We start from the raw sequence: 23,723 nt of genomic DNA, 5'->3' as shown, positions 1-23,723 counted from the left end.
GGGTTTGGAACAACATGAGGGTGAGTTATTAATGACATAATTTTCATTTTTGGGTGAACTAACCCTTTAAGTGTCTCATGAGCCCTCAGAAATCATTCTAACATGCTGATTCGCTGCTCAGGAAACATTTATTGTTATTATATGCTGCGTGATTTTTTTTTAGAAACTTTTTTTTTTCACAATTTTTTGATGAAAATAACAGCATTTATTTGAAAGATGAAAGAACTCTTATGTAACATTAGGTGCAAACAAATTCATTTGTAAATGTAGATGTATTTTATAAATTATAAAACAAAATGAGACCCTGAACTTTTGAACAATGTTTATGTACTTGAGTTATTTCTACTAATTTAAATTACTTTATCAGTTGTCAATTTATTCGGCGTCTATTGGAAGTGTAATCTCCAAATGGTTAAATATCAGTTTATTAATTGAACAGAATGCCAGTTTATTGCAATGATAATGTGTTGTTGTGTTTTCACAGTGGACAGTGGAAAAATCGGCGGAGAAAAATACACATCTATTGGACCATGTTCACCTCTTTCCGCCAAAGACACTAAAGGCAAGACCTTCCACCTCAGCGTGACCCCAAAAATATGACCTGAATGAAAATTACTGCTTTATTTAGAACGTTACAAAGGTTTCCTTAAATGTAGCTGTGTAAAAGGTTGCGGGTTCACATTAGCCTTCTTGAGACTAGGCACGAGCAGGTCTGGTAGAAATTAATAGAACTTATTTAAAAACACAGACAACACCCATTTCGTTTTGAACAACTGTGCATGTTTATTACGTAAAACAGACCAAATGTACAAATTCATACCTCAAAGAAAATGCTAGTGCTGAAACTGAACGAACTCAAATGTTCCGTAACACACACATCTCTGGCTCTCTCGAATGAGCGGGCGCTCAGTCTGTCACTGTCTCATGAAACATGTTACGCTTGTGTTTGAGCCCTTCTCAATGTCCATTCATTGAGTCATGCCATCGACTGAGAGTATACAATGTGCTTTTCAGTTATACTGGACAACAGAGTACAAAAAAGAACCTTCCTGTGACAGAAATCGTACACCACATCATGTACATTCTCAACTGCGTTTACATTCCACAACTTTTTACATTTCGCATCGGACAAAACCAGGTCCTTGTGGATTCAGCTCTAGTTGTGCATCGAAAAAAGAATATCAGAAACATGAAGATCATTTGACACATTTAAATGCAACATTTAGGGACTAGATGTTGATATTGTGCAAGACATTTTGTAGGAATGTTTTTTGTTGTTTTTTTTCCGTCTGATCAAAAGTTCAGGAATATGGTAACATTACGCTCGTAAATCTGAATCAGCTCCTTGGAAGTGTTTTAAAACATCACTGCCACAAATGTAATTATTAACATTGCTCTGGAATCAAAATCGTAAAATTGTCGTTATGCCTTACGAGCTTTAATTAAAAGTGACAGGCTTTATTTTTAAAGTACATTATTCTGTAAATGACTGCTTCCCATTGGCTTTGGCTATAATGAAATTCCATTCAAGGCAAATCATATCATTCAAGGCTGACACATGCTTCTATTTAATTTGCCATTGGCGCTGAAAGTATTCCAGAACCGTATTTATTTAACATTGTGAATATGAATTTGCACTGCAACATAGCCACGAGTTTCCAAATGCAAGTTAAGGGTTTGCATCGGGTGAGGGAAGCAAATATTTTGTGCATTCATGTTCCTTGGACGTTTATTATTTTATGTTTACATTTTTAAAAAAAAGAGAACCTCATGTACTGGTAAGTTTTCACACTAACATCAGAGAAAAATATTTTTGCATTAAAAATGAAGCCCATTTTGGGGGGCTTAATAATTTTTTATTTTTTCATTCTAATGTGTCAAGTTTTTGGTGTAAAATGTGCTAAATTATGTCAATTATTACACAACTTTTTTATTAAAAAACATTTGCCTCATGATGCTTCTACCTAAAATCTAAATTAAATTCATGAAATGTAACCCTTAAATCTAATAAAATTGTTAATACTTATAATAATTGTAATTGCTTATTTTAGGAACGGTTAGATGTTGTTAATGAAAAATTTTACAAGTAAATTCTAAATTAGTATGAAAATAAAATTAAGAAAATAATTATGAATAATGCAAAAAAATAAAATTATATATATATATATATATAAAAAACAGTATTTTCTTTTATGCAAAATAATTGCTTTTTTCTTTTGATGTTAGTGTGAAAACAAATAGACAGTTGCTAATCTTTTTTTGTGAAATTCATACATTATTGCAGCTTGCTATCATACAAAATAATTGCAGACTAAACCATTGAATCAGAGTTAAAAAAAACAAACAATAACAAAAAACACCATTACATAATTCATCAGATATTCAGCAATTTCGTATTTCAGTTCATGTCCATGCCATAGTTCATACATTTTGTAATCTAAAAGGGATCAGACTGATGCAACGTTTTGTAATTATGTCAATCTGTGAAATATTTAAGACAAAAAGAACAGTTGTGCAAAGACAAACTTGAGTAAGTGTGGTAAAATGAAACATGAGGTGACTTGGTGATCATGTGACTTTAAGAGCAAATAACTGTGGGTAAGTCTCTTAGGTGGCTGAGAACCTCGTATTGTAAATCTAAACCAGAATTCTTCCTGTCCAGTTCAACTTTTTACATTCAAAGATAAAAAAGCATGAAGTCAATTGATGTAACAGGTCAGTGTTTAATCTGACGTATATTACAAAACATAAAAATACACTGAAAACAAAATTCCTTTTCCACCTTATTCTCATGTCGTATGTCAGAGGAATTAAAATGTCCATTCACTCAAAAGGTTTCTTTTTTCTTTTTTTCTTTTGGCAACATTTAAGCTCACCTTTTCTCATTTTTCTCTATTCTTTTTCTTTTGAAACATTCCTTGTCCTATGCCAAATTTCCTGACCCGGATCCCAAAGTTTGATTTAGCGTCTCCATTATCGTCTCAGCAGTAGAGTTGCGAGTAACAGAGCCAGTAAGATGACGGAAGGCTGAATCTGGTTTCCGGATCCTTTGACTCTTTTGTTTTCAGGGCCATAGGGAGAGAGTTTGGGCCTGTCTGCTTTCGGACCAAAAACCGGTGATCTACCTCGGACGCACAGGTGGTCTTCACACCTGCCACTTCCTGAGCCACTGAAATCATCACCTAGAGACACATTATGGAAAAAAAACATGATGCTTACATTTGTGCAAAAAAAGGTCAAAGAGGTAATGGTGACTATGCAGTATCTAATTTACATGAAATTGCAGCATAACACCTTCCAGCCCTAGAATGGTGCTAAATGTTGCATCATTGAGCTTCATTCATGTAACAGTAGTAAAACAAACTTAAGTAGTGAATTGACTTAAGTTCAGTTGATGCTGAATGATATACAACAATTTGTTCCCGTTTCATGAAGCCAATTGTATGATCATGTCGTTAAGATGTCATCTTACTTGTATCTTGGAAATCTACATCATTGCCATCGAGGGCGTTTTTCAGGCGGTTTGACATGATCTTCAGCAGCATGATCTGTTGACGTATAGTCCTGTCAGGCTTGGTGATGTCGATCTCCACCTCTGGGTTATTAATCTGATTGGCCAGCCCGTCGCCCATGACCTCTGGGAGATAACTGCAGAAAAATCCATTTTCCAGAACCATTTCAATCACGCACAATTTGTTAATAGCTCTTGTGTTACATTTTTCACAGTTAACGACCTTACGCTTTACCCTTTTCTCAATTAAAAACCAGGCTTGTAATACTAGCTCGATTATAGTGCGTCATGCTATGCAAAACTTGTGTGGTTTTTAGCACATTTCTAAGGTGCTCTGTTTGGTTTTTAGCTTGATGCAAAAGAGTTTGATTGGTATTTATTGCATTGCTACGTGGTTGCTAGGGCCTAGGTCTAGGTCTAGGTGGTTGAAATGCAATGATTTTAGCAGGTCGTATTTTAAATGGCAATCTGAGTGGTTTGCTATGTGGTTGCTAGGGTGTTTTAGCTGTATGTTGCCAAGTAGTCTTTAGATTTGTCTCAAGGACCTCCTAAAATGTCTGTAGGGTTTTTATTCATTGTCTGTATATGGACCATAATTATAAGCAATAGTATTAAGGATGCTTGCGTTAGCAAACACCACTAATCACATACCAGTACGCATTAATTATCCCACGGGATTGCTAGTTTGATTATACAGAGCTAATAGGTATTAATGATGACTAAAAATAAAGGTTTCTTGGCCGTGCTTACTTAAATCTTCTCTCACAAATGAAGACAAACCTCATCCAGTGATTAATCACGTCTGATGACTTAGGGCAATGGGAGTTCAGCTCTTTGGCAGTGATACCTAAACAATCAATTTAACGACTTTGGCCACTAAAAGAGGGACGGATGCAGTGACCATGAGTAATGATCTATAAATTCATAATGCGTGTTCATCCCAAAAGTCATCCATCAAAAAGCTTGCACATCAATTTAGCCTTGAAAAGTGCATACATTAATTACATAAACATTTACCACAAATAACATGTGCTGATTAGCTGAATAGACACCTTTCATCTTAGAATAGGTTTGCCCTAAAGATGTAATACCTTGCTTTGGTGATGCCATTCCAGCATTTATCAGCATTAGTTGAAGATGCCGTTTTACCACTGCACAGAGCCGAGGGGAGTTGGATCCAGTAAAATTGCATTTCTTTCAGTTTACTGGACACATCTGTGACCTGGGAATTGCACACACACTTCAATAACAATGTATAAAACTCATAAACGTTGGCCAGAAGTGGACACTGCCACACATGCACACACCTGCACCTCCAGTCTGGCTGCAGATTTGGGGCTGGGCTTGTATTCCAGGGCAGTAACTGTACTTGCTTTCTTTTTCGGCTCCTCAGATATTGAACTTGGCGTTCCTTCCTCACCGCGGTCCCCACAGGCCTTGAAAACCTGAGAACGCAACACAAACTTAGATGTGTATAGTTGTATAAACAGTCCTTATGTGATCAATCCAACCCAATCGTGCAAGTTTAAAATAGATGCTTAATTTCAATGTCCTAACCTTGCTGGTATAGATCTCCATGTTCTCCTGCATGGTGAGAACAGCGTCTGAGATTCTCACAGGAATTGAATAGATCACCGTGTCCATACTGGGCTCCGCACCAAAACTGGAGGCCACCTGTAGCATGGTTTCTGATTGAGGGAAACGAGTGTATGAATAAAGTGTCAAGTAAGTTTCATGTCCGAAACTGAAATATTTAGCAAAGTGACAGCACTACCCAGTGGGATGCAACAAAAACAGAAATCAAGTAACCAACAGAGTAAGAGTTTGAGTGGTATACTCTCTGCATTACCTATAAGGCTCTGCCACTCAGTGTCCAAGTCGGCCTGATTAGCCAGGCAGCCTTTCATGACATTCTTGCAGTAATTGATGCAAGGTTTGACTGATCCCAGACCTCGGCAATGAGGGCAGTACACCAGTTTCATAATGGCACGATTACACTCCAGGCTCAAAGGAACCTGTGGGAAAAGTGACCATTAGGCATTTATCCATGAGCTACCACTATTGTGAGCAAGGCAATTAACACAGCATCGCTTCGGGAGAACTGTTCCTGTAATAAAAGCACTACAAGACCTTTTAGCATCAGCTGAACAAGTTTGTTATCGTTTTCCATGAATGTTGATAAAGCTAGTTTGATTTTCTTTATTGTCTTCAACTAAGCATGTTATCTGCATGTGGATTCAGGTCATCTGTTATATAAGAATAGCTTCGAAGTACATTTAAAGTCTTTTGGGAAAGGCAAGTTTGGAAGGTAGAGTAATCATGCTGTATATTAGCTGAAGGCAACTTCAGTTTAATCGTTTTACTGCGAACGTGCGTGAACCTGCTGCTTATGCTACTAATGCAAACAGCTACCAAATGCATGAATTTTTAATGCTAATCCCGCGGAATATGCCATACAGTGGATTCAGCTTTTACATATGTCAACATAAGACCACTTAAACGAGACATGCATATTCCAAAATGATATATTCCCAACATCAGCAAGAATTTGGGTCTGCTTTGCAGAAATCTCCTGAGAGTCAGGCACCGGGAGACTGAATCCAATTCTGTAAGAAATCCCTTAAAGATCGGAGAGGTACCACTGCGCCCTACTTTCATTTGTCAAAGCAACTGGGAGTTCTACTGAAGGGTATGGTAGCCACTAAGGACTTGGACTAATTTTCCTTGTGTGGGTTTGGGCAAACATCTTCGGCAATGTTGCTGTGTAGTTATTTGTCTTGATGACATGGATCCAGTCTTGATGAATTTGGGAGTTTCTGTTGATTGACTTTCTAGGCAACAAGGGCACTAGGAGGTACTGCTCCCTTTTAGTGCATCCAGACCACCTACAGAGAGTATGACATTAAAGGATATGCATGGTTTTATTTAAGCCACATATAAAAAGTCTTGGTGTCCTTGGACTCTCTCAATTGCACAGTGTTACACCATGGAACAATGATTCATTGAAGAGTTTTTCCCATCACTGTATGACTCTAATGTCAAATACACCTGTGTCTAGGAGAATACACACTTCATTTCCAAGGCAACACCCTACCGCGGAACCCAAGGATCATTATTAGGAGATCTAACGCAAGATTCTTTGAAAAATACCAGTAAGGGCAAGGATATAATTCGTATAAAGTACACCTTAAAGCACTGTGAGGGTTGTTATTATAAAGGTGAGAAAATACAGACCAACGGTGCATCTGCAAAGAATTTAAATTTTGCCAGAACTGCTTGTTTGGACAAGAAGATGTTGGCAATGCTGAAGAGTTACAGTTCAACATAACATAGATGGGAGAAACTGTCGTGGGGCAACAAATGCACATCAAAAGCAAGAACTTTTCACAAATCTGGCTCGTAAAGAAGGTGGAAGACGGAAGTCTTTATCACTTGGCTGGTATTTGCCTAAAAGGCATGTCAGTGACTCAGTGACTTGGAGGAGAATCCCTGGTCTAATGAAACCTTAACTGAACTTGAAGACTTTGATGTGAAGCGCTATGTTTCATGCAAAACTTAACCCAGGAGCTCACACTGGAATACTCATTAGGAAATATCAATGTTAGAAGAATTTCTGGAGCAAAATATGCTATGTTCTGCAAGAACATTGAGGATTATTGGCAGACGAGTCATATTTTAACAAGACAAAGATGTAAAAGACATTTGGTGAGTCTTGGTTAAAATCAAGAAAATTAGACCTCAGTTCAGTTGAGCACCACTGAGCATCAAGGCCTCAATCCTGTTTGAAGGAACATGAGCAATTTTGCCAAGAAGATGCCAATGCTGGTATAAACAGAAAATACTGCCAAAGGTGGTCCTACAAAGTGTACACTCTAGGGGTTTTATTTATAACTTATTTAGTAGAATGCTTGTTTTTAACTTTCATGCACGAATGCTAGCAGTCACCCTTGAGCACCCTGGGATTAATTGCCTTGCTCAAGGGTAGAACTGTCTTGGCACGCGGCTTGTTTCTTGTGGTGAACAAACCAGCTACCTTCCCTTACCTGCCCTGAGCCTAAACCACTACATCACACCCATCGTAAAAAAGAAAAATAATACACTTTACCTGAGAAACTTTCCGTACAATCTCTCCAGCCACATTAAGGCCCTGGATGAATGCCCGAGCAGCGATGAAAGCCCGCACCAGCTTGGTCTTCAGTTCCCGTGGGGCGTCTCCAAAAGGACGCAGGGTTTCAGTCTGCTTGGAGGCACACTCCAGGAAGTCGTCGGAGAGCAGGGAGGCGGTCTCGGGGTCAGACGCCTTTAAAAGACGCTCCAGGAGCCTCATCCAGAACTCGTCCAAGACCTCCTCGAGGTTCAGGGAGGCACCGCTGTAATATCGACGCAGGTCGGCATAAAGGTCACGAAACACTCCCGCATTGGGCCGGTACAGATCCCCCAAAGCGGCCACAAAGGCCTCCTCCAACCATCGCTCAGAGCCATTTAGGAGTTCCAGGAAATATGCTGCATGGATAAAAAAGGATAAGTCACTTATCATCGAGTGAAAGTAATAAAGAAATCACATACAATTGCATCCACTGACTACTGTTTGCCAGTGCAATTGCAATAACCTGTGTTGGGGAAAGTTACTTTTAAAAGAAATGCATTACAATATTGTGTTACTCCCTAAAAAAGTAACTAATGATGTTACTTTTTAAGGAAAGTAATGTGTGACATTACTTTTGAGTTACTTGAGAACACTGGGCAGGGCTTCAATGCTTCAACACTCTTCAGCAAAAAAAAAAACATGAAGCACAAATGTTACTTTATCTAAAGTAATTTTTGCTTATTAGTATGGTTGAATTGACTACAAACAGTATTTCTTTCTCTGGAAAATTAGTTTACATTGCAGTTTTAATAATATTTTTTTATATTTATCAAAATTCTTCCACCGATAATATAAAATACAAATAATAAAGCCCCTTTCACACTGCACGTCAGACCCGGCATTGTGCCGGAACATTGCCAGGTCGCCCTCTGTGAAAGCAAACACATCCCGGGAATTAATTCCTGCATTGAACCCAGGACGAGCACTGTGTGAACAAGAGCCAGATCTAATGGTGTCGAAAGTGATGACGCATGTTATCGCGTGACTCTTTTACCGGCTCTTTTGAAGGAAGATCAACGTTCACGACGAAAAAATATGTACAAACTGTAATGAAGCAGAGATCAGTTAGTTCCTCACTTTCCACGCTGACGCCGAGATCGTTTGCTTGCTTCAGTTAAAGTATGACGTGCCTAACGTTTTCGACTCATACATTACATGTCACGCCCTGATGTCAAGTGTCGTTACGGGATCTTTACGGGTTGTGTGTGAAAGCACGCTCCTATTCCGGGTAATCACTGGCAGTGTGAAAGTGCTAAATCTAGCGACCCGGGAACAATTGCCGGAACACTTTACCCATGTATTTGCCAGAAACACAGTGTGAAAGGGGCTTAAGTGATACTGTACCTAATGTTCTTCCTGTTAGGGGAAGAATGCAACTAATTAAAAGTATACTGTATGTTCAACATTCAGGTAACTAAAGTAATAACCAATAATTCATAATTAATATATTTATATAACAGTTGTTTGTTCGCATATAAAGTTAAAAAAAACACACACACACATAATTGATTGACAGTTTCTCATGCACTGCTGTAAAAGGCCTTCACTGTAATTGGGCCACTCGGTGTGGAAACATTTGAGCTTTAGAGTTTTCCTTTTATCGAAGCACACAAAGACACAAACCAGGAGGGAATTTGGACTTCAAAGTGCTGCAACTCTTTAACCCTTCAAATTCATTAACCCTTATGCCATTAAATCCACAGAAGGGTAAAGGAAAAATGTTAACTAGAAGCAGATGAAGTTTCATAAACTACCACTCTAGATAAGACCTCTACACTGTAAAACCTCTAAATCTCATTTCCTCTGTGAGTTTCTGCAGTTGCTACTCTGTTCTTTTTCACCTTCACACTTTGGGTTTGAAAACCATCTTGCTAGCATTAACAGTGGAAAAAACTGAACAGTTGTGTTAGCAACTGTGAGACATAATACAGAAAATCAATTGGCAACCAACTACAAGAATGAAAGCATTTTGGACTCACTGTCGAAGGTCCTGTACTGGGCATTTAGTGAGGCTTGAATGGAACGTCCCGCTTCCCTAACCAGTCCTTCAAATTCCCGGCGGCTCAGGTTCGACAGCGTTTCCTCCATGGCACTGGTGCAGCAGGTGTAACCTTGTGGGCAGATGCGGAGATGCTCGCCTGCAGATGGAATGGAAAGATAATTCGATTTAAGTAGAGTTTTTAACCTAGTTATGCCACCAAAGATGTCAATTACTCTAATATCGTCATATATCAAGCCCCATATAATATTAAACTTGAACTGATGCCAGAAAAGGTCAAACATGATGTCATACTTCCACGAAAAGCATAAATAAAGACAGATAAATCTCACACAGTGTTCTGGAAAGGTCTGCGATGTGTTAAGTGACTCATACGAAATATAACAAAAACAAAAAAATGACAACATCCTTAAACCTGCAACAAAATGATAATCTGCTGTTTATCGACCCATTGTTAAGTTCAAGTTATAAATTGAAATGCTTACTGTTTTTCTGCTTGATAAATCATGCAATCTCTCTCTTTCTCTCTTCAGGGTTGTTGTGTATTAGTAACTTGTAGTGTAGCTAACTACTGTGTTTACTAAAGGGTAGCTGAACGACGAGTAGCTTTAGCTTGTAGCTTAACAAGCTAAGGTTTTAAAATAGCTTCCCCTGAGCATCACTAAACAAAATGCACTGGGTCAGTGAAGTCCTCAGAAAAGCAAGAGCTTCTTGGACAAGGCTGACATTTAGCAAACAACTTTCCTGGTTAAGCCTGTCTTGGGTCATGGCTTAGGGAACTAGAGCGAGAGATGCTATCGCCGCTATGCATTTTTTATGCCGCCTGACTGCAGCGAGAGTGAAAAATCATGAAGAAGCACAATTTTATGCATTCACTGTGGTAAGACTGTAGCTGGGGGGCTAAAAAACTCACTTTCACCATTTTATGGCCAACCTAAGTGTCTTTCTATCAGCTCTCCTGTGTATCTGTGGTTAAGTTTTTTTGTGCTAATGGGGTTTGGCCTAGAGTGCATTTTTGTGAAGTTTTTGTGTGCAATATTTTATTTATAGAAATAGAAGTATGGTAAAAAGACATACAGAAGCACTCAAGTTATTTGCAAAAGTTTTTATTCAATATTTTTAATTACTGACAATACATCAAAAGTTTTTAGCGTTTGTGTATTAGGTGAAAACATTTTTTTTTTGTTAATTCAAATCAAATTACAATTTTAGGTGAAAAACAAATAAAATAGGTTTAAGTTGAAATTCTATGATTAGAAATATAACAATAAAGCTGAATAGAAATATAAAAATAACTGACAAAAGTACATAACTAAAATTAAAATGAACACTGAAATTATGAAAATAAAATCGAATTTAAAATATTAATAAATGCTATAATACTGTATAAATTATACTGAATAATGTGTAATAAAGAATGTGTTTGCATAGATAGATAGATCCCCTCCAGTGGTCTCTTTCAAAATTCTCACGGATCTTTAGGTCAATGGGTTGAACACCACCGGTTTCATTCTGATTGGCCTCCGTTAAATTTGTCTAATAGGTGTTCAAACTTCATTGGACGATGGCGTCCATGCTTTTGGAAACATGCTAATGTGCTCAGAGATCCTTATGGCACATTAGACAAAGACAGCATATCAATTTTCAATTGGACTAATGCTTGCAAAGTTGTTTTAATAGTTTTTTTTTCATTTCATAATGCCAAAAAGTTCCAGACCTGTGCATTTTTTTTTGTCCAAAGATTGAGCTCTTGCATGTGTTTACTGGTTTTGTTGGAGATATCTTATTCTGTTCAAGAGTTAAAGCCATTTTAGTAAAATTAGCCCTGCCCCTTACAAATGTTTTTTCATTCCTATTTAACGGTGAGTCAAAATTTTAGCTTTTTTTGTTTTGCTCCGATCAGGCAAAAAAGAAACCTAGGAGTAGTTCGCAAAAGTAGGTTTTGAATTTACTTGATAGTGGCGGGAAAATCAGACCTTGAAGAGCAAATATGACCTTCTACACTTTTCTTCATTTTGACCCAAGGATTCCAAAGAGTCTACGCCAAACGGTCTAGGAGCTATGAGCCGTTTAGCATTTTTGATTGCTTTAGTGCCCTCACAGGCCATTTGGATCAGAGTAACGAGCCAGACTACTACCATCTGACCAAGTTTCAGTTTTCTAGGCTTTATGGTTTGGTCTGCCCGATCAGTTTTACCGTAGAATAATAATAATAAAAATCCTAAAAATTACTATAGGGTTACTGCGGAGCCCCGCACATGACATGCAAGAAAAAAAAAAAGATCCGTAGGGCTCCGTAGGTTTCAGCACAATGTGCTTGAACCCATAAAAAAAGTACAAATATGTACAAATAAGTAAGTCTCTGATTTTCATAGCGTGGCTCTCAGAGGCCAGGTTTCAAACATGCTCAGCTGCATTAAATCACATGCACGCATGTAATGAGCCTGATTTGAAATGTGTAGCCTCGTACGTCAACAAGCAGCAAGATCCCAAGATCATATTCCGCGTGTCGCTCTGCATATTGTGGTGTTAAAGAGCCTTCAGTGTCATTACGTATCGCATCCCGGGCCCTTCATTGCAGTCCGTGAGCAGCACAGGCGTGTGGCCTGCATATCAATGTGTACTGACGAGGGACCGCGAGACACAAGACAGATGAAGCTTTTCTTCCCACTCTGGCACACAAAGGAAGAATCTGTGCGACAATGTGCCCAAACACCCAAATATGTATATGCATACTTATATTACAGCTGGGATCTCATTTTGCACATTAACTAAAAACATATGTAAAGCGACAGATAGTGAGAAAGTGTAAAAAAAAAATTAAGAAAAAAACAACCAAAGCACACTGGATGGATTACTGTATCTCACAATGCAATGGAGTTCCTATAGAAGCTTGTTTTTCCTCAGGATTAGAAAAAAATTGCAACTTTCTATTTTATAGTTTGAGATATAAATGCGCAAGAAAAGAAGAAAAGTCAAAATTGTGAGGTAAAAAAATAAAATAAAATCACAATTGCGAGAATTTTTTTTTGAAAAAAAATCATTGCAAATTTTTATCTTACAATTTGAAATTAAAACTCTGAAACTCTGGGAAAACATTCTGAATTATAAGATACAAACTCACAATTGGGAGAAAAATAGCCTTATATATGGCATATGGCGCGGTTGCAATTCAGGTGTCCCGAGATCGAATCCCGCCTCATGGACCTTCCTCTTTTCCATCCCCCATCTCTCTATAACTTCCTGTCATATCTCTACTGTCCTGTCATAGAAAAATGCAACAATGCCCAAAAAAAAAAAAAAAAAAAAAACGGAATTGTGAGATGTAAACTAAGAATCTATAATTTTTAACACAGTGTCTACTTTGAGTTTTTACATCTTTGCTTATTGCGAATAAATTCTACACAAGTATGCATACGTGAATGCAACAAAAGCAGTCTTGTACATGTTATTTTGGTATCGTCACCACCAGTACTTAAGGTGGGTGATAGTTTTTTTTTATTTTAGATGTTTGTACTATTAAACTGTTAAATATTATTCAGAGCTATAAACATATTAACAGTTAACAAACTTGGACTAACTTGCAAAGGCCTCTTCAAAGATTACTTTACTCCTAGTACTAACGTTTGAAATCATACATTCTGAAATACAACGGTTTAAAATCACATTGTAATCAGCAACGCATGCTCAGTAGAGTTTGTTTAGGTCCTTATGACATTTTTACATGAAATGTAATTAAACATGCTAAATGAGGTAACGTTGTTTGAAACGTTTATCACATCATAGTACTTACTTTTTCCGCACAGTTTTCAATGAAGTAGTAAGCAGTGCGCAAGAAATTTTGAATGCAGCAAGAGAGAGACTAACAGAGATGGGTCTTCTTGTGTGTGCATGTGCAAACTGAATCTCACTTAATTCTAGGCAGATCAAGAGATGATGCATATCTTTATGAATGCAGGATGCTCGCCAAAGCAATATTTTAAATAAGCTAAAAATAAATCCTGAGGAATTATCTCTTTTCTGTTCCGAATAAACATGGTTCAGGCTTCCTTGTGCTGCCGTGTCTGTGTGTTGGATGGAAATCGACAGGCTGCCAACGACCCTGAATCAAAGCTTGACAGAGAATCACCTGTCAGCCGCCTCCATCTGGCCCGGAAAAAAATCAAGGGTTTCTTCAGACAGCCTAATTGTTAGAGATGGACAGCTAGACAAATAGTCGAGCAGGATGACAAACAGGCCGAGACGGTGGAGAAACCTTGAGTGGTGTCAGATGAAACAAATCCCTTCAAGTTAAACTGTTAGTAGGTAGCTTTCAACCCAGCTGGTGCGATCCCTTCAGGGCTTGTGACTATTTAATCAAAGAAATGCTTCATGCATGCGGTGTAGTGCTGAGTGCTCTTTTTCCATTCTTCTCCCTTGCATGCCTCTCTGATATTGGCTTACATGCTGCAAAATACATCAGGGTATCAACTTTTGAACAGATCATTACAAATAACGAAGCTCTTTTGAACAAAGCACTGGGAAAATGTACAGTGGCTACTTAGAAGCATTTCTGTCTGTGCTATTAAACCTGATGTGTTGTTATTCAGGTTGTTAATAACATAGCTTTAGCTGACTTGCTTAGCAATATTTTTTCTGTTTTCATGCTCTGTGAAAAGTAGATGACTTGAAACAGAAAAATGGCAGTAAATGTTGACATTTATGCTACTTTCCATTGTAGCGCTAAAACAGAAATATTGAAATATCGGGGGGGAGTAAAAACCTTTTTCCAGGGGGTTCCACCTCAATGGAAATTGCATCACAGAAGCAATTCTGAGAAGTCCGAATTATGAGAAAAATGTTTACAATTGAGTGAAAAATTCAGAATTGTGAGAAAAAATAAAAAGTTAATTGCAAATTTTCTTAGAATTCGAAATATAAACTCAAAATTCTGAGAAGAAGAGTTTGAATTGTGAGATAAAACCTCACAACTGCAAGAAAATACATCAGTATTTCTGTCATACCATAGCTAATTTATGATAGATAAAAAAAAGAAAAAGTTTATTATTAATAACATAGGACACATGGTACAAGAAAACAATCACATTACAATACAGGATTTTCAAAGACTGATGTTATGATTTACAATATATTGACAGATTTTCCGAGGCCGCTCTGTATAGACCACATTCCAAAAAGAAAATCAGCGCTAATTCATTGAAAACACCAATGTTGACACAACGGACTAGAACGCCTTCATGCTTTTTGAATTGGCTTTTGAAAATGGACTTGGACTGACTTCAAAAAGAAAATCGCGAGACCTCGTTTTAAAAGTGAACAACCAAACAGTAAGAGGAAGTTCTTTTGAGGGTTGTTCTTCAAGTTCATCTTCAAAGCCCCTGACATACCAATGTGAATAGTTATTTTATTTTCTCATCTTCTTTTCCTGGGAGAGGATTTGAGTGCACTCCTTTGAGATGAGAGCAAAGGCTGCCTCAGGCACAGGTTTACCAGCAGCAGGTGCGCGAGGATCTACAGGTGAGCCCGGCTGAGGTTTAAATCCCTGCGCTGGCCAAAAAACATGCTCGTGTCCTCCGTGTCTGATTAACAGTATGTCTATGAGGAATGAGAAAGTGTTTGGAAAGCCAGCTTCCCTACCAAGCCCTTCTGCAAGACTTATAAACACCACACCCACATTACCACACAAGTACTGCATAGCACAACGTTCAGGAACAAGCTCAGCAAGCAGTAAAAGAATTTATGGAAACACACTGAGAGGTTTATTTAAGGCGCGGGAGAAGTGGAGCTCAAGTGCTGACATACTGACAGAGCAACTCAGCAATACAGTACCTGTGACAAGATCTGATTTAAAGGGGTCATATGATGCGATTTCAAGTTTTCCTTTCTCTTTGGAGTGTTACAAGCTCTTGGTGAATTAAGATGATCTATAAAGTTGAAGAGACTAAAGAGATATTCTTTATCAAAGTTAAGATTTTAGACCATGCCCTCCTAAAATGGCTTGTTTAAACACCCCCCCCCCACATATCTACATCACGATGTGGGAAGATTTGCATAACACCGCCCAAATGTATATAGATATATAGAGCTGGGGGGCGCAAGGATTGGAATTGAGAACCGCTGGTGTAAAGTGGTGCTTGTCGTTTGCAGTTTCTCCAATCACAAATGGAGACATGGATTTATGTTTACGCAGCATGGAGCGATGAAACACAATGCGTAAAAACACAGCATAAGTCATTATAATCCATAATTATGTCCCCACTGGATGCAACAAATGGCTCGTTTGTGATGGATTTGATTGGTTTTGTCTGGTCGTGCCGGGAGATGGCATCACAGTTTGGTGAGGGGCGTAACATTTCCGTCACAGGCTTGAGGTATTCGGCCAATCACAAAGCACTGGATAGCTGGCCAATAAAAGCACACCTCGCTTTTCAGAACGATGAGCTTTGTAAAAAACTATGCATTTCAGAAAGGCGGGGTATAATGACCCCTTTAAGATCTGAAAAGATCTGATCTAATCAGAAATGACAAGGTACATGTGGCCATATCATTTGGTTTACTCAGGCAACTGGAGTACAGAAAACACTAAGCTTGTCGCCATTCACCACTAATCTCCGAATCTGACCTTCTTTTTAAATATGGGATTATGGGTGGCATGGCGCTTTGCCCAGACATTGGTCTCAATTAAGAGAATAAGCTGCCTTTAATGAACACAATGCAATATCTCTGTAATCCCCAGCAGACCAATGTCCTCAAAGGACACCGAGAAAATACGGAGAGGAAAAAATTGGTTAGGAAGACAAAGAGAGATGCGGGGTGGGATTGTGTAACCTAGAGCAATTTTATCTGTAAAAGAAGTGTGCCAAACACCTACACGTGTGTCAGCAGCATGGATTTAAATTTAAGCATGGACGGATTAACGCACAGCCCTGCCAAGCATTTTCACAGTGCTCCAGACCAGCAGGGGGCCCTGATGAGCTGCAGAAACATGCAAAAGAAAAAGTGCAAAATGAGCAAACGAACTTGGTCACATGTTTGGAGCTTCAGAAATGGATGCTAATGCACTGTAAACATAGTCCATAGCTTGTATATTTGTTAAACTTAAAACTGACAGGGCCCTATGAGTTTCGCGATGTGGAAAACGCAGATGGAATCATGGAATCCAGTCATAAAAACTGAATTGACTCTATAACATGGAATGTCAATGAATTTGCTAAATTTCGGATGGATAAGACAAAAGTCAGTACACTTAAATCAGAATGCATTTTTACTACAAACAAAATAAAAGTTTGGGTTAACTTGAAGAAACAGTGACATAAATATATTAATTAATGTAATGATAGTACTACTACTGCTCCTAATAAAATTATTATTAAAACATTATTTATTAAGGAATATTTACCTGAATTTATTTAGCAGAAAAATGTAATTCTAAACCTGAATTTCTGAAGAAAAAAAAGACAGTTGTAGCCCCAACATAAATTACTTAAAAGAAAATAAATTTACGACAAACTGATCAAGAACTCTGTAGCAATTAGTTGATTTTAGTAAACCAAACAAATTGGTCAGACACCACTTTATACTTGTTGCGAAAACTAGATCAGTCAAAGTATCTGCACTTGAAGGCCATCGATTTTGGGAAAGCTTTGGTTACGTAACATCTCAATGTGCCTCTCGTTTCTGATGAATGGCATACGTGCCCAGGACATCCGGACGTCATAATCCATTCCTGTATACATGGAGGTACCCTGTTGGGAAATAAAAACTGATGAGGGATTAAGTCCTTATACTACCGAGAGTATAAAAATAATCTGGGGCTTTGACACCTCTGGCCAACTCTTCTAATCTCCTCTCATGTCCGTTTCTCATCTGGTCTTCCGCCACATTTCCAGGTGACCTTTCTTTCAACCTCTTCCTGTGCCTATTAGCACTCATTACCCCCCTCCTGCTGGGTTTCTTGCACTCTCTCAACCATATGCCTCTGGTCTCTCTTATCCGCTACCCTGCTGAGTCGCGGGGCTGCTCAAAGAGTCCGAGCGTCCCAGGCGCCGTGCCGTCTTACGCTAAGAGCCTGTGACCCCTGAACAGGCCTTGCACGAACCTGCAATAAAGGCGATTGACGGCCACTCGCTTTATGTGCTAAAAGAGACGACTTCAGAACAAGCCTTATAAAACACTGGAAAGTACCTTTTAATTGATTTCCTAGGTAGTTCTAAGATGCCAGGCCTTCCTTTCTTTGGTAAATGGGTAGGATCATCAAACTGAGGTATGTCTGGGGTTTGGCCATAATCGGCAGTGAAAATAGCCCAAGCCTGACTGTGATTTAGTTTGCACATGGTCTGCTCTCATAAGCGTGTTTACAGTTTTATGACCCAGGGGAACTGAGGAAGCAGAAGGGAGTGTGAAATATAAAGGCCATAATAGGTTGGTCTAATGAGCTGCTGTGATCCTATAACACACAATATATGAGAGGGTTCAAATGGAAAATACAACCCTGTTGACTTTATATTTAGAACATGATATACAGGCGCCTTTCGGGAAACTAGTAAAATAAAAGTACAGCTTAGTGCTACATAGAAAGCATAGCATAGATATTTGAACTTAATGATAAGAGCAACACCAACATTTAAAACACCACAAAATGCACAATAAAGTTAAACTATCCTGTCCCATCTTAATGTGGAAAGTCAACTTAATAATCCAATCGATTGTAAAGTGGCTGTAAAAAAACGTGTTTCCCAAAAGCATAAAAAAAGAGCCTAAAGTAGATTGTAGAAACCATTGGCACCATTGGTCTCTACGGTCTACTGGTTTTACATGTTTTTGTGAAATGCAGCCTAGCTTGGCTTGAATCAACCAATGGTTTGAGTTTGGAGCTGGACTATTCTTTTTTATTTTTGTCTGAACAATTGTAGACAAGGGGTTGTTCTGGAAACTTGTTTGATTGGTTTTTGCAATTGTGTTCGTGGCTGCTAATGTGCTAATTGACTTTTTTACTATATATTCCTGTGAGATTATGAATGATTATTGTAAGCTAATCATAGACGAATGTTATTTAAAAGAAAAAATATCAAAATCTATGTCCAAACATAACTTGCTTTGAAACATTATTTTGACTTATGTCACCTAATGAACGTTGTTCATTCATTCATTCATTCGTAGGGTGAAAAATGCATCATATGACATTTCATAATCAAATCCTGATGAATAAGACCTCATTCCATCCCACATTTGTTTCTTATTGAACAATGTTCCACTCTGATGGCATATCGAAATTCTTCCATTTGGGATTGATTTCATATTAGCTTAGCAGACTTGTAAACATCTAATAAACCTTCTTTGCTTGAGGCAGTACATTGAGGCAGGCAGTATATATTTCTTGACGACCAGCTTCCTATCTTCTTGAACGTTTGTTGAGATCAGAGCAAACACATAGTATGCATTATGGATACACTCTAAAAAGTATGCCTTGCCACACTAATGGTGAAATATAGCTAAGCATACAACCCAGCTCTTTGAATTGGACATTTCTAGGTTTTCATAAATCTAAAAATACACCACAGCTTAGACTCTGCCTTGCTGCGTAGACACACACGTGTGCAAGTGAGCACGTGCGTGTGTGTGCAAACAGCACACGTAATCGCATGCATTAAAATGTTTGCCAAACCTTGTTAAAACAGATGTCCTGATCTCTAATCGAGTAAGAGGCAAGAACATGAGTGAGAGTGCAGATGAGGAAAACGGGGCTAAGGGGTTAAGACGAAAAGAGAGGGTGAAACTTAAGAGAAAGACCTCAAAGAACTCTTGTCTGTTTACTTTAGTGCTTCTTAAGAAGTATTTTTAGCCTGGATTTTGATGTTGAAGTATTCAGCTCTGGTACGTACCAGTGGTGGCTGGCATTTCTTCTAAGAGTGGGGAAGCACAGATGCCAGTTATCAGTGGCAATAGTTGTATAGTTAAATACAAATAATAATACAAACACACAGCCATTTTGTTTATTTAAAATAAGTAATTTATAAATAATAATAAGTAATGAAATAAATATTTTTAAAAAATTACATATGCATTTAATTTTCACTCCAATAAAAAAAGGTATTTTGGCATTTGACTTTTTTTGTAAATTTGTGTGCAATGCTTCATCCGCACCACTAGGGGAGGTATAACTTGTGTCCACTGACTACAGACATATTTATGTAGAAAAAAGCAAAACATTTGTGCATGAGTGCTATGTGACATTTTACGTTTTAAATTAGGGCTGTCAGCCTGTTAATGCATGCGATAAATTCAAAAATCCTTAACGTGGATATAATTTAATGCACAATTTCTATTCTTAACCTTATACACAATTCTGCTCCTGTGTTCGCAATCAGATAATTTTAAGCAATCAGACCATTTTAAGTTTTTGTAACATTCACTTAAATATTAGCTATATACAGTACGTCATGAGCAATATCCTGGTGCTCACATCTTCAAAAACATCAAAGTAAATTTTCTAATAAACATTATCTTTGTTAACAAACCACATAATGCAAGTTTAAACAAGTACATTGTCACATAAGAATTCTTAAAACTACATTCCATGACAAAAAAAAAACAGTATTATTTTTTTTCAATTATTATTGATTTGGCTTCTGTCAAGTAGGGGTGGGGAAAAAAACGATTAACCTAACTATTGCGATTCTTTTAAAAATGATTTAAAAATCAATTGGTTTATCTCAGAATTGATATATATATATATATATATATATATATATATATATATATATATATATATATGTATTTAATTATTTTACTTTTCCTAAGAGGTGGTGGGGAGAAGTTAGTGCTTTTTAATTCCAACAGAGCGCAAAATGTATAGGTGTTTTTCGACTTGGGGCAGCACCGTGCAGACGTTCAGCGTATGACATCAAAGTATGGTGAGAGCAATTTGAAAGCATGCAGAGCCATATGCTCTCTTTAGCTCTCGCAGTGCTTTGATGACGTCATACAATGATCATTCTGCGTGCGCAGTGTCACTGCATTAGATGATGTCATATACGTTACATATACATCCATGACAGAGCCAGAGGACCATACCTCTTCCAGAATTCGTTCTGCACAATTCTTCCGTTTTGAATCCCAAGTGTGGAAACACTTCGGATTCTACAAACAGCTGGGAAAACATGACAAAAACCGTATTCAAAGTAACATAGAATTTTATTTTACTCATTTTGTTGACTATTATATTCATGTGCAAGTTCAGGGTTATGGTACTTGAAAGTTTCATGGTTCAAGCTACTTTAAATATACACTGTGTATGTGTATGCTCCTGAAATAAAAGTTCAGAAAGATGTGATGCATTGTTTTTGGTAAAGGTCCTATGACATGAAAATTTCACTTTCTGAGGTTTTTTTTAACATTAATATGAGTTCCCCTAGCCTGTATATGGTCCCCAAGTTTCTAGAAATTTGAATCGGTGTAAATCGAGATTTTTGCTATCGTTCTCTGCCTTTGAGAAAATGGAAGCTCAAACGGGCTGATCTTGAATCTCCTCGTTGTGACGTTATAGGGAGAAATGTTACCTCCCCTTTCTCTGCTTTGCCCGCCCAAATATTTAAATATAAAACAGCACAGGCGTTTCAAACAGACTTTTATGATATGGATTCGACGGCACCGCCACAAACAGTGAGTAACAGTGTTCATTAATGCCTGATCTGTGATCAGTGATTTCTGATGTGTAGCTAATCATTCAAGTTCACACGGACTTTCTTTCTAAATCGTTTAATACTGTTTATGCATCAGTGAATCAAGCCAGTGACTAAACTATCAACATTCAGTTGTTTCTCTTAGTAGCATGAAACAAATCTGTTATTTAAATTGTGATTTAACTACAGGGAGCGATCAAAGAACGGTCCCTTTTTTTCGGAGCTGTTACACATCGCGAGTATATCTGCAAACTTGCCTAAACTGCCGTTACAATGAATGACGCTGTTATGCTGCACAACAAAACTCTTACTGTATTCATGTGTTTGCTGTTAGCTGTGGTGAAAGCATTTTGTGAGAGATAACGTGTTGCAATAATGACGAGATCACTGCATCCACGCGATAAACAGACTCTGTCTACTCAATGCTCATCACTGCAGCCTTTCATGTGATGGGAAAAGATCGAAAAAAATAATTATATAATCAACACTTCCACGATTCGTTAATCTCGACAGCTGTAATAGTAAAAAAAATATATATATATATATTTGAGAGGGGTTCCACATGTTATGCATTTTGTATGCAAAGATGTCAGCCAATCACAACAGCTGTGGTTTACTCGGAGTCTCACAGCAGACACGCCCCTTCAAACAGAGCATTCAAGCCAGAGGGCTAAAAATGCTTTTTATTTCTAAATTTTAAATGTAAAAACCATACTAGCAATATAAGTACACCTAAGGAAACATTAAAAAGCATTTAAAGAAATGGAAATAATCCATGTCATGGGACCTTTAATATGACTCAACATATACAGTCTCTTTTAAGGGTATAATCAAGTATTTTCTTTAAAAGGAAATAAAAAGTCTTTAAAAAGCAAACAAAAATCACAATAAATTGTAATATCGAATCGCAATAGTTATATAATCGCAATACTCAATTATCACAATATATATCGAATCGGCACACAAGTATCGGGATAGTATTGAATTGGCAGATTAGCAAAACAACCCTACCATCAAGACACGTCTGTGAAAAATACTGCAAGCGGAGTGATACAAACGGAGAAGATATTACTAGAATTTTACACTCCTCTCAGCCAATCAGATTTCGAGGACCAGAAAGAACTGTTTGTATAATAGATAGATAGATAGATAGATAGATGGATGGATGGATGGATGGATGGATGGATGGATGGATGGATGGATGGATGGATGGATGGATGGATGGATGGATGGATGGATGGATGGATGGATGGATGGATGGATGGATGGATGGATGGATGGATGGATGGATGGATGGATGGATGGATGGATGGATGGATGGATGGATGGATGGATGGATGGATGGATAATTTGTACTGGACTTCTTGTGTAGCTTTAATTTAATTGCTACTGGTATGTACACATTACTAGGGGTTAAGCCAGATAATAACAAGAAGAGAAACCTTGGAGGAAAAGGGATAAATCACAAGGCTTTGTGCAAGTCACCAGGCTTGGAGAGAGAAAGCGAGAAAGTGAGAATGTGCTTACTTAGTAGACTATAATAACAGCAAATGATAATGTTCCATCATTCTCAATGTGATGCATTAATTTTAATATCCCTCACTGGGTTTTATCGACCGCAGTAGCTGTCACTCGGTGCGTGAGGTTCTTATAGTGAGTGAGGAAAACGTGCCGTGACTGAAACGGCAAGTCATTAAGCAAAATAATAAGTTGTTCCTAATTGCTTCTACTCAAACAATAAAAAATGTCACAATAAATAAATCTCATCAGCCTAATGGTCTGTCGCATTGGTTGACAGGGTCAAAGACAAATGAACAGAACACACCAAGAACTGATAGAATAGATTAAAGTGTCTTTTTTTCAACTACATTTTCATATTCATAAATATTACATTTATAAATTAGCATTTATTTATTTATTAAATGAAGCCTATTTTAATTGTGAGAGGAAAATTTTTATATTTTAAAGGCAGGAATCCACTAAACAACACTTTAACCACAAATAAACACAGAGAGGAAAATGGAAGTGTAATCAAGCTAAATTTACAACCTGACAAGTCAAAGTCAAAGCTCAAGTGCTATCCAATCATGATCCGATCACTGAAAATGAACGCTAATGCTAGGTAAAGGGGTCCTTTGAGTGCTTTTCTTTAATTTAAATTCCTTGCTTTCTAACAGGGTCATTGAGACATGCTCAAATTGCCATGCTAGCCACGGTTAAAATCTGGATTACGGGGCCCTGGATTACAACCAGAGCATTTGAGTCTTAAAGAAATCCTAATCCCCGAGCTGTCACGCATAAAGTCAGAAGTGTGTCTGTAACAGAGCATATATGTTCTGTTTTCAAATTCTAAAACATCTTACATTTGGGCTGTTAGCATCTAAA

General features: G+C 37.8%; 1 protein-coding gene across 1 annotated transcript in view; it reads right to left on the bottom strand.

Moving 5' to 3' along the window:
* Positions 1–758: 758 nt before the first annotated feature.
* gpc1a (glypican 1a) overlaps positions 759–23,723 on the bottom strand; it is a 35,016-nt gene continuing 12,051 nt past the window's right edge. Inside the window, exons 3-10 of the mRNA XM_052589173.1 lie at positions 9,638–9,796; positions 7,617–8,014; positions 5,361–5,526; positions 5,069–5,199; positions 4,819–4,956; positions 4,603–4,733; positions 3,473–3,648; positions 759–3,182 (exon numbers count right to left, since the gene is read on the bottom strand). Of these exons, the coding sequence (XP_052445133.1) occupies positions 2,974–3,182; positions 3,473–3,648; positions 4,603–4,733; positions 4,819–4,956; positions 5,069–5,199; positions 5,361–5,526; positions 7,617–8,014; positions 9,638–9,796 (1,508 nt within the window). The 3' untranslated portion in view covers positions 759–2,973. The remainder of the gene's footprint in view (positions 3,183–3,472; positions 3,649–4,602; positions 4,734–4,818; positions 4,957–5,068; positions 5,200–5,360; positions 5,527–7,616; positions 8,015–9,637; positions 9,797–23,723) is intronic.

This window comes from Carassius gibelio, chromosome B22 (assembly GCF_023724105.1).
Source record: "Carassius gibelio isolate Cgi1373 ecotype wild population from Czech Republic chromosome B22, carGib1.2-hapl.c, whole genome shotgun sequence".
In the NCBI taxonomy this organism is placed as follows: Eukaryota; Metazoa; Chordata; class Actinopteri; order Cypriniformes; family Cyprinidae; genus Carassius; species Carassius gibelio.
The sequence above is the reverse complement of the archived record's forward strand: the minus strand, read 5'-3'. Positions and strand labels throughout refer to the sequence as shown.